Here is an 11,752-nt window from a genome sequence, read left to right as displayed (position 1 = left end):
AACTGTATTAAAGGAGGGTCGCGGCATTAGAAAGGTTGAGAACCACTGCTCTAGAGGGTATTATGCTAAGTGAAATAAGCCAGAAAGAGAAAGACAAATGCCATATGATCTCACTTATATGTAGAATCTAAAAAACAAAATAAATAAAACAAAAATAGACTTGTATATAGATACAAAGTACAAACTGATGGTTGCCAGATGGGAGGGGGTTTGGGGAGCTGGGTGAAAAAAGGTGAAGGCATTAAGAAGTAAAAATTAGTGCCCTAGCTGGTTTGGCTCAGTGGATAGAGTGTCAGCCTGTGGACCAAAGGATCCAGGAATCGATTCCAGTCAAGGGCACGTACCTCGGTTGCAGGCTCCCCCCTCCCACCCCACCCCTGGCCCAGGCCCTGGTCAGGGCTTGTGCTGGAGGCAACCAATCGACGTGTTTCTCTCACATCGATGTTTCTGTCTGTCTTTCCCTCTCTCTTTCCCTCTCCCTAAAAATCAATGGACAAATATCCTTGGGTGAGGATTAACAACAACAAAAAAGGAAGTACAAATTAGCAGTTAAAAATCATCATGGAGTGGGGATGTGAAGAACAGCATAGGGAATATAGTCAATAACATTTTAATAACTACATATGGTGCCAGATAGGTACTATATTTATCAGGGGGGTCATTTTGCAAGTTATATAAATGCCTAACCACTGTGCTATACACCTGAAACAAATATTGAATGTCAACTGTAACTGAAAATTAAAAAAGGAATTTAAAAACAATTTGTGTCTAAATTGTCCCATCTATATAATGGGAATAAGAATATTATTTTATATATTGTAAAAATTAAACAAGTTAGCCCTAACCGGTTTGGCTCAGTGGATAGAGCATCGGCCTGCGGACTGAAAGGTCCCAGGTTCAATTCCAGTCAAGGGCATGTACCTTGGTTGTGGGCACATTCCCCAGTAGGGGGTGTGCAGGAGGCAACTGATCGATGTTTCTAACTCTCTATCCCTCTCCCTTCCTCTCTGTAAAAAATCAATAAAATATATTTTTAAAAATTAAACAAGTTAATCTATGTAGAGTACTTAGTGTTTGACTCATAATAAACTTTATGTAAGTGGTTTATTATTTTGGGTGGTTTACTGTTATTGTTGCCTATTTTTCAACTTCCCTTTTAGTGAACTAGCACTTTCCGTCTTCCTATACACACCGTCCCTGCTTCTGGGTCTGTACCCAAAAGAATTGAAAGCAGGAACTCGAACAGATATCTGTACACCCACCTTCATGACAGTATGGACTCATACCCACTAAAAGGCGGAAAGAACCCAAATCTCCATCGAGGGATGAACGAACCGCAAGAAGCGTTCCCTCCACGCAACGCGATGGAATGTCACCGTGTCTACAGGAAGGACCTGCTGCCGCGTGGCTGAGCCTCGCAGACGTAAGCCATGTAGTCAAAGAAGCCAGACACAAAGAACAGCTACCAGGCGACTCCCCTCGTATAGGTGCTCATTCATCGGGGCAGGGAGAAGAATGCTGGCTGCCAGGCCTGGGGGAAGGAGGGAGGAGGGAGTTGTAGTTTAGTGGGGACAGGGTTTCAGTTTGGGAAGATGAAAAGCTTTGCAGATGGACAGCAGTGATGGTTGTACAGCAATGGGAATGCATTTAATGCAAGTGACCTGACCTCTAAAAATAGTAAAATGATAAGTTTTTGTTGTGCATATTTTATAACAATTTTTAAAAAAAACCACCTCGGAGGGAACACTTTGTAAAGTATACGGTTGCCTAACCACTGTGCTGTACACCCGACACTAATACAAAATTATATTGAAGGTAAACTGTAATTGAAAAAACTTTCTTAATTTACAAAAAAACGAACCCTAAAATCTAAAAACTAAAAAAGAGCAAGAGCCCTCCCTCCTTCCCCAGGAGCCAAGGACACGCGGCTGGGCCAGAAGGGGGCGCGTGAGTCCTCCCAGCTCAGCAGCAGCCGCAGCCTCAAGGCCCCCAACCTGACCTCCCTTAACGGCAGGCCCCGGGGTGGCCCCTCTCGTCTCCGGCCCCTCCCCGGGGTCAGGGTGGCGTGACAGTGCCATCTCTGCATCCCACGCCACGGCCTGGAAAACTGTCCTTCCAGAGGCCGCCTCTGGTTCCCCGGCGGGCAGAGCCCACAGCCTCCCGAGGTTATTCTGTCCACTCTGTTTCCTGGCTGCACAGCGGGCCCCGCAGGGCCCAGAACTCACTTGGGGGAATAAACAGCCCAAGCGCAGTCACCTCTTGCACCTCAGGCTCCTGCTTGCACCTCAGGCTCCTGCCCCGCTGTGTGGGCGCTGCCACCAGCCCCTTTCATGAAGGGTCACCTGGCAGGTGCTCCCAGAGGCGTCCAGAAAAATCCGTGCAGCCCCCCAGCCCCTCAGCCCCCCCCCCATCCCGATTGCCAGGAAAGCTCCCCAAGGGGGGGGGGGGGCAGTGTCCTGGATCCTTCCTCACTGCACAGGAAGCCCCACAGGAAGCTGAGTGCCTCCTCCCTGGAGGAGAAGAGAAAGTCTTCGCAGGAGGCCGCGTTTTTCTGTCTAATTCCTACTTTACTATTCTGTTAATTCCTATACGGAACATTGTTCTTTCTTTAACGTTTTTCTATTTATTGGGCTTAGAGAGAAAAGGGAGAGAAAAACAACGATCTGTTGTTCCACTTCCTTATGCATCCTTTGGTTGATTCTTATATGTGCCAGGGGATGGAACCCTCAACCTGGGCGTATTGGGACGACACTCTAACCCACTGAGCTAACCTGGCCAGAACAAAACTTTTCTTAAAATGCCTGATGAAACAGATCTGTGGGGGTGAAAGGATGAAGGTAAAACTAAAACAATTTCCCACTTTGATCTTGTGGGCTGCTGATGTGGGGAAATTTTAAAAAGAACATTTTCTAGTTGTAAGAGGAAAAGGGAGGAAGAAAGAGGGGAGGAGGGAGAATATCAGAAGGAAGGGAGGGAGAGAGGGAGAGAGGAGAGAGAGAGGGAGGGAGAGGAAGGAAAAGAAGGAAGGAAGGAAGGAAGGAAGGAAGGAAGGAAGGAAGGAAGGAAGGAAGGAAGGCCAGCCACACTTCTTGGTGGAGCTATTAAACCATTTTTGTCTCAACTCAATTTCCTCCTTGGCTCCTAAAGCAGTTGCCCGTCTCCACAGACAAATGGTATGCTTAGTCCCAAGGCACTTGGGCCCTCTGACCTGTTCTTCCCATTTGCCCCCAAGCCCCCTGTCCTGCGGCTGACAAATTCCTCCACCCTCTCAGGCCTGCCCTCCGGGGCCTCACGCTGCCTGTTCAGAGGGGAGGTACCCTGTTCAGAGGACTCCGTTCACCCACTGTCCTCGCCAGACCTCGAGGCAGGAGTTACATCTAACTCACTGGTGTGTCATCACAGACCAGATTACTTCTCACAATAGTGGGACCTGCTAAAATGCAGAAGGAAGAAGCCAGAGTCGTCCGACAGGTTTATTGAAGTTGAGCTGTCTGCCCACATCCAAACGGTTTCTGGTACAGGCTGCGTGACACCTCTGACCACAAGGCCCATCACCAATCGAGGGCAGATGAACACCCGTTCATTCTGGAATGTAGTCAGGCGTTAAGCTGCGGCCCCGTGTGGCTCACGGCTCCGTTGGTGGATCCCGATCAGGCCCTCTGGAACGTCTGCTTGCACACTTGGCCCTCGCAGAACATTTCCTGGGATCAGGAGGAAGGAAGAGGAAGGGGATGACTTGGCACGTGGCCCGTTATTACAAGGATCTGACCCCAAACGTGTGCTGTCTTTGCCAACCCCCTTCTCCAACTCTCACGCCAACTCAGTTCTGACAACTAACAACCCAGTGTTAGGGCGGAGCCACGGGTGAGGGCTCACTGCCCCCACGTCAGGCAGCAATTGCAAGTCCCAGGCCACCTGTACTTCTGACCAACCAGTTACAAATTGGGGGTTCCCGTGTCTCCCTCCTCAAGTTCAATAATTTGCTAGAATGGCCCGGCCGGCGTGGCTCCGTGGTTGAGCATCGACCTATGAACCAGGAGGTCACGGTCGATTCCTGGCCAGGGCACATGCCGGCGTTGCGGGCTGCCTAGTGTGGGGATGGGGGACTTCTCAATCTCAATCTCTTCATTTGTAAATGGAGGCGGGGGGGGGGGAAACAGTGGGCTGATAGGATTGCTGGCCCCGGTTTCCCTGTTTAACACTTTCTTCAACGTTTGGTCATCTCACTAAAAATAAGAGGGACACGGCAAGTACCAGGTGGAGTTTGTCGCCTTCGATCCAATGGGTCCAGCCTCTGTTCTTCTTCTCCCCCTTCTGGACACAGGTGAGCCTGTCGTTGTCCCAGGTGACCAAGCTCTGCGCGCCGGAGGGAGAAAACATTGGTTTGTTCTGGCAGGATCTCGACGATGACTCAGTCGAAGGCCAGCTAACCTGGCAGAGTGAAGGGCCTGTGTTATGACTGTGACTTTACCTTGCATTTCCTGTTATCCAGGCCTTTGGTCTCTTCATCAAATTCTTCGCCAACTTTAAACTGAACCAGGTAGTTCCGTAGGCTGCTGTACGTGTGGATGGTAAAAGAATCCCCATTCTGCTCAATCACTTTCTGCGGCTTCAGCAGCTTGGCTATCTTCCGAGTGGCAAAGTCGATACCTTAAAAATAATTTTAAAAAGAAATCTCAGCTTTCACCAGAGACGCAAAGGCAAAGAACTTGGCAGCTGAACTCAAAACGGTGGCATTGGATGGCGAGTGTTTCTTTTACAATGTCAATGTCAGTTGCTGCTGAGACCGGATCTGTAGGGAAAGCTATCCTGGCAAACCTCCATCCAGAGGCTGATTGAAAAGCTTCAGCAGCTCTCGGGGAGGACGCATTAGGCTGGCGGTGTGCCTCGGGGCGGACTGGAAGCTGGGCACAGCAGAAGCAGGTCTGCTGTAAGGCGGGCACCCCTCATCTGCGGGTTTTACCCCTCATCTGTCAGGGGGACGAAGGGACAAGGAACCCATCCAACCTCAATGACAGCAACTCTGCCGTTTTCTGCTTTCTGTATTTACGCTTCAAACCCAGACAGAATTTGAACAGTTTCTGAACAACAACTACAAAAAAAAAAAATAAAAAAAAAAGCCCTGACCGGTTTGGCTCAGTGGATAGAGCGTTGGCCTGCAGACTCAAGGGTCCCAGGTTTGATTCTGGTCAAGGGCATGTACCTTGGTTGCGGGCACATCCCCAGTAGGGGGTTGTGCAGGAGGCAGCTGATCGATGTTTCTCTCTCATCGATGTTTCTAACTCTCTATCCCTCTCCCTTCCTCTCTGTAAAAAAATCAATAAAATATATTAAAACAACAACAACAAACACACACACACACACACACACATACCCAAAACCTCAAAAACCACTGCAATCATGCACACGATTCTATTCACTTAGGAGTCTTGAATAAGCTTTAAAAATGGTCACACACGAAAACATGGAATACTGTGAAGGTCAGGGTTCTGGTATAGAAAGTGGATTTGAATGCCGTTTCTCATTTATTAGCTTTGAGCACGTTGTGTGGCTGGAGGTTGTAAATGCTCGCTCCCTATTCTTCAGGAATTTATAACCAAGGATGAAGGGGAAATAGAGTAATCGAAATCTCCCTTTAAGAGGATCTGCTCCAATCAAAGGAAAACCAAAAACAACCTTCTTGAACCTAAAAGCACTTGGATTATCCGAGTTCTGTGCCGTAAATCCCTCTCTATGCCATGTGCCAATTTTACAAAGACTCTGAATAAAAGACATCGACTAATTCATCGAGCACTTTGTTAATTTAAATATTTAACTGGGACAAAGACCTCAAGCTCTGTTTTTTGGCCAAAAGGGACAGATCACCTGGCTGTATTGTCTTCCATCCAATGAACAAGATAAGGACTTTCTGGTTTTTATTACAGGAGCCATCTTTATGCACTTGAAATATAAACCTCTGTGTTTAAAAACACATGTTTTAGTTCACTGTGTAAAGTCATGAGACATGGCTCAGATAGGAGAGAATGCTAACTCACAAAATGAACTTAATTCAAGCAACTGAACTTAAAAGGAGCTTTCACGTGCTCTGGCTGGTGTGGCTTGGCTGGTTGGAGCGCCATCCCATGCATCAAAAGGTGGCGGGTTCGATTCCCTGTCAGGGCACGTACCCTGGTTGTGTTCGATACCAGGTCAGGGCACATGCAGGAGGCAGCCAAGTGATGTTTCTCTCTCTCCCCCTTCTTCTCTTTAGGATTAATCAATACTTTTTTTAAAAAAGGAACTTTCATTTTTAAAAAAATGAAATATAGGGTGTATTGTAGGTTTTCTTGTCCCAGTATCCTTGTGATTCTTTTTTTATTTTTGGTAATTTTTTATTGTGGTCAAATACACAAATTTTAACCATTTAAAAGCATACAAGTCAGTGGCATTGAATAATCATAATGTTATGCAACCAACAACATTATTTCTTTCCAGAAATTTTTCATCACCCCAAACAGAAACTCTGTATCAGATGGGGTTCAGAACACTCTCCCTCAAAACCTGGCACGTTGGCAGAGTGAATATTTTCAGCCGGTTCCTGAGGAAGGCAGGTGCAGGGAGGACCCTCTGCCCTCCCCCTGACGCGGGTGATAAAACCCTCAGATGAGAGGTGCCCTCCTTACAACAGAGAAAGGAGCAGGCTCCGCTCCATCAGCAAGGGACGCAGAGAGGAATCCGAAGAGCACTTGCTAAGTTTCTAAGCTTGTCGGTTACTTTTTAGCTCTACAATTTCTATTTGTTTCCTTTTCAACCCGGCAGATGTTACTTTGTATAGAGTCTGATTTCCTGCCAAAATTAAGCTCAGCATAAGTGCTGTATAGTCTATGTCTGATCATTCCAGTACCTGGAGACCCTGTTTGTACACGCAGACCCAGGGTAAGGTCCTGAGACTGGAAATCTACTTTTGTAAGCGGAGGGGAGGAGAGACCGAAAAAAACAGGCTGGCCCCTCCAGGCTGGCAATTCACAGGGTTCATTAGGGGACCATCCGAGACATGTCCTGGATGACTACAAGATGACACGGACCCCGAACTGCTTGGCAGGTGCCAAAGAATTCCGCAGGGTAAAGTGGGGGACAGTCACAGGTGATAGCACGTAAATGCTACCAGGTTCGGGAAATTACGTTAACATGCCTGACTGGGTCAGGACAGCCACCTGTGCCAGGGACCAGCACTGGCAGGAGGCAAGGGAAGGGGGCGAGTTCGTGTCCGAATGAACATCAGTGACAATCAGACAGTCTCTAAGGGGGTTTGCAGAACGTCGCCTCCTTCCCGGCCCGGTCCAGCTTGTAGGACACTCGGCTGGTCATGTCATGGAGCAGTCTCTCTCCCACACTCTCCCCTCCCATCTGCCCCGGGACGGACAGACGTTAGGGACACGACTCTACACTCTTATCAGCCTGGCACCAGAAGAACCTACATAATAAACTTATTTTCCCATATATTTATTTCTCTGTTGTTTGCCGCCCTGGAAACTCAGAGTCTTTTTGTCTGGTCTCTTCTCTGCGGAAGCATTGCTCGTTGCTAAGAAGCTATGTAAGCTCAGGCTCTAACCCCTCCTCTGAGGCCCTCACCGCTGCAGGCCGAGTGCGTCTGTTCTTTGGGAGTCTAATTCACAGGGCGCTGCCAATGAACCAGGTGGGCAGAGGAAAAGTCATCTTTTTCTTCTGCACGAGGATTTGTGGCAACATAAATCAGACTTCGCTTGAGAAGTCCCAAACGTCCCTACTTAGTGTGAGGAGGGACAGGGAGGAGAATCTTAAAAACACACCGGGGCACAGAACGGTACATTTCAAAGTGGTTACAATGGCCAGTTTTCTGTCATAGGTGTTTTACCACAATAAAAAAAAGTTGAACTCCCAGCTCATTTTACTGGTGGGGAAACTGAGGCCTGGTCTCAGATAAAAGGAGCCCGAGCAGCCCCCGAACCCCGTATTCTCAGCAGCTTTGGTCCATCTGTCAAAAGTGCCCCTGACCGGCGGCATTTCGCCGAAAGCACGTGGCACACAGTAGGTGCTCAGCTGCACGAACCTGAGGAAGGAGACTGATGGCAGGACAGACCGGGGGCGGGTGGGGAAGGCAGGCCTTCCGCCCTCAGGGCGGGGAGCACCCTCCAGCCCCTCGGGAGCAAGGACCTGGGTCAGACCCCGCGGTCCGCACACCCTGCCGCGTGGTCCCTTCTCCAGGCCTCGGAGACCAGGCTCCCCAAGCGCCAGGCAGTGCGGACAGACGGACAGACGGACGGACCCTCCTCCGGGCTGGAATTTCATCCCGGGGGCGGGGATGGGGAGGGGGAAGCGCCCGCTACGGGGCCTGGGTTTCTTGACACCCCGCAGTCCTCGAGGGAAGAGGGGGGGCAGAAACTGAAGATTTCAAACACGGTTCCCAATCTAGCGGCCCCGGAATCTCCTGGGGCGGGGCCGGCCCGGGAGCTCGGGACTGAGTCGGGATAAGCTCAGGTGACCCCGATGCTGCGGGACGGGGCCTTCCTGAGCGCCCCTGGAGACGCTGCGGGATGGGGCCGCCCCTGGAGACGCTGCGGGATAGGGGCTCCCCTGGAGACGCTGCGGGATGGGGGTGCCCCTGGAGATGCTGCGGGACGGGGGTGCCCCTGGAGACGCTGCGGGACGGGGCCTCCCTGGGCGCCCCTGGGTTCAAGGGATCCCGAGCCCGGCTGCCCAGAGCCCCGCGTTAAAGGCAGCTGCGGGGCGAGGGTCATCCGGGGAGGGGCTTCCATCCGGGGCGCCCCTCACGTGCCGAACCCCATCGTGTCCCCGAGTCTGCCTGCCACGTGTCCCACGCCCCCCGCACCTCCGCCCGGTTAAAAACCCGCGCTGGGACCGGAGCCGGGGCCGACGGGCAGGTAGACGTCGAGGGGACGAGAGGAAGGAAAGGTGGGGGCTTGGGAGCAAGGACTGGGGGTCGGTCGGACGGGCGAGGGGACAGGGAGCTGGGGAAGATGGAAGGATGGGGCAGGGGAAGAGGCGGGGGTGGTGGACCGACGGACGGTGGACGGAGGACGCGGGACGTGGGAGGCGGGAGGACAGGGAGCCGGGGTAACCGGGGATGAGGGGACGGGCAGGTGGACCGGGGATGCAGGAGAGACTGGGGGACGGGCAGACGGACGCGCGGGCGCACGAGCGGACGTGGGAAGGAGAGCCAGGGAGCCAGCCGCCCGGGGAACGGACGGACAGCCCCGCGCCTTCACCCCGACCCCCGCGGCCCCGCCCGCGCCCCCCACGGCCCCGCCTACCCAGGGCCAGCATGTAGCCCTCGAAGTTGTCGCTGCTGCTCAGGTTCCAGGTGCCGCTGAGGTCGGCGGGCATGGCGGGGCCGGGGCGACCGCGCGGGGTTGGGGGGACTGCAGGGCGGCGAGCAGCGTGCGCTCGGCCCTAAGAGCGGGCGGCGGGGGCGGGGCCGGGCTGGACCGCGGGGGGCGGGGCGGGGCGCCCGGACACCCTCCCTCCCTCCCTCCGGGAAGCCCGGGCCCTCCAGGCTCCCGGGGCCCCTGGAAACGCCTGTTTTCCTGGGGCTCCCTCCTCCTCTCACCCCAAACGTGCGCGGAACCCAGGCTGTGGCCAGGCCAAGAGTTCATGTCCGTTTCTGACCCCTCCGTGAGCTCTCCACTCAAATACATCCACGGCCACTGAGTGGTTACTATGTGTATTGTCACTTGTCACAAAGTCCTGCTTCTCCGCTGGTTACTTATTCTCTCCACTTGACAGAGACCACGACGGAGGCAAAGAGAAGGGAAGCAGCTTGCTGCAGGTCACATCGTGGGTGGAAGAGGCTGGATTCGAACCCCTCTCGCTGGCTGCCTCCGTGATGCCTCCATGGGCTGTCCTCAGGCCTGACCTCACACCCCCGAGCCAGGAAGCACACGACAGACGTGCTCTCCAGCGCCCCTCTCTCTGTCAAGTGCACCCCTGGGCACCGGTGCCCACGGGGGACGGCTCCCTGCTCTGCGCCCCGTTTCCAGCCCATCCACCAGACCTGTTGGTTCCACATCCTCCCAACCTGAGCCGCTCTCCTGCCTTCCCTCCTCCTGGACGGGCTGTTTCCTCTCTGATCCCACCAAACCATTCTCCAGACGGCAGCCAGGCACGCTTTTGAGAAATGCAACTCAGACCTCATCGCGCCCCTGCCTAGAACCCTCCAGGGCCATCCCCGTTTTCCTAAATGGAAATTGGTGCCCTCTGCGGAGGTCCATAAAGCCCTTCCTGAGGGGGCTTCTGGGTACGCCTCCCCCAGTTCCATTCTGCCTCGGGACCGCCAGCCCCCCAGGTTTGCTGAGGCCGCGGTGCTGGCAGAGGTCAAACCCTCGCCTTCCTGGGGGTGCTCCCCCTTCCTGGGCTGTTCTCCTCCTGGGTTCTGTATGGCCGGCTCCGTTGGCATCCGGTTCAAAAGTTCTGATTAGGGTCCAGTCTTTCCTAATCATGCTCTGCAGGGAGGAATGTTCCCTGAATGCCCAGGCCTCTCTCCAACCCCTCACTCTCTCCTCATGGAGGCGGGAGGAGTCCCCTGATGGAGGGCACCGAGGGCGACCACCACGCCGGTTCCCCTGAGACTGGGGGAGTGAGGGCCCAGGACGTGGGTCTTTCGTGGCTGAAACGGGGAAAAACTCAGGAAAACCTGAATCAGTTCCTTGCCATTGATCCATTTTTATCAACTCGGCAGTGAGTCGATGACAAATTCTAAACACAGGGTATTTCATTGTTTCCCTTCTCCCCTTGTAACACGGCAGACTGCTCCAAAGTCTGGGCCGGGGAAATGAGTGTAGAAGTTATTATCTGCCTTCCAAGGTAATGACTGAAAAATAACAAAAAGCCATTCATTTGCTCACAGACGTGCAGTTTGGCAGAGCTCACAGAAGGTGGCTCATCTCAGCTTCAGGAGGCATCAGCTGGGGTCACGTGACTCCGGTTTGGAAAAGTCACTTCCCAAAAGGCTCAGTCTCCTGGCTGGTAAATTGGTGTTGCCTATCTCCTGGCTGGGAGTTCAGCCAGGCCAGTGGGCTGGGGGGCGGGTTCCTCCTCACTGGGCCTCACCGTGGGCGCCTTCACAGCAGGCCTGGCTGGCTGGGTTCTCAGAGGGCGAGTCCCAGGAGGACAGGAACACGCTGCGCATCTTTTCTGACGTGGACTCAGAAGTCATGCAACATCACTCCCGCCCGTCTTCCGCCCACCTGGACCGAAGGGAGGGAACACGGACCGCATCTCCCAGAGTCACACTGTCCGAGCATGTGCAACGGGAGATCCTAGAATGGCCACCTTCAAAATAATCTGTCACGGGAATCCATCCCTCTTCGGACCCTCACACTAAGTTACGACTTCTAACCTAGACTTGGTCAGCAATTAAAGTGCCTTTCGATTCTCCATTTCTTGCCTTTTGTTCGTCTTATTTTCCAGTTGGGTTAGAACTTGGAGAAAGCCTTGGGTCTCTTCAAAAATCTCTAAGCGTCACCTTTTCAGAACAGCCTTGGATATCACTTCTAATATACATTGAGTCTGCCTCACATCTCTGCTTACTACCTTCAGAATCAGCATAATCCACAATTATCTCTTTTTGGTTTGTTTGTTGACTGCCTTTTTCTTTTTAAAAAAATGTACTGATTGATTTTAGAGAGAAATGAGGGGAGAGAGAAACGTTGATTTGCTGTTCTACGTATTTAGGCATTCACTGGTTGATTCTTGTATGTGCCCTGACAGGGGATGG

The 11,752-nt window shown here is 52.6% G+C and overlaps 1 protein-coding gene across 1 annotated transcript; it reads right to left on the bottom strand.

Annotated features, from left to right (window-relative positions):
- Positions 1 to 3,500: 3,500 nt before the first annotated feature.
- On the bottom strand, positions 3,501 to 9,410 carry RBP7 (retinol binding protein 7). The gene is made up of 4 exons (XM_008151752.3): positions 9,291 to 9,410; positions 4,472 to 4,650; positions 4,255 to 4,356; positions 3,501 to 3,701 (listed from the first exon to the last, which is right to left on the bottom strand). Exons 1-4 carry the CDS (start codon positions 9,361 to 9,363, stop codon positions 3,651 to 3,653), a joined length of 405 nt encoding a protein of 134 aa, XP_008149974.2. The 5' UTR covers positions 9,364 to 9,410; the 3' UTR covers positions 3,501 to 3,650.
- Positions 9,411 to 11,752: the final 2,342 nt, after the last annotated feature.

The sequence above is a fragment of the Eptesicus fuscus genome, chromosome 9, assembly GCF_027574615.1.
Source record: "Eptesicus fuscus isolate TK198812 chromosome 9, DD_ASM_mEF_20220401, whole genome shotgun sequence".
Taxonomy (NCBI): domain Eukaryota; kingdom Metazoa; phylum Chordata; class Mammalia; order Chiroptera; family Vespertilionidae; genus Eptesicus; species Eptesicus fuscus.
This window is presented reverse-complemented; position numbering and strand designations above follow the sequence as displayed.

Excerpts from the sequence above, each read along its gene's own strand:
- RBP7 (XM_008151752.3), bottom strand. The coding sequence starts at position 9,363 with ATGCCCGCCGACCTCAGCGGCACCTGGAACCTGAGCAGCAGCGACAAC. Across the intron at positions 4,651-9,290 it reads GGGCTACATGCTGGCCCTGG|GTATCGACTTTGCCACTCGG; the intron begins GTAGGCGGGGCC and ends ATTATTTTTAAG. Across the intron at positions 4,357-4,471 it reads TGGATAACAGGAAATGCAAG|AGCTTGGTCACCTGGGACAA; the intron begins GTAAAGTCACAG and ends TCCGGCGCGCAG.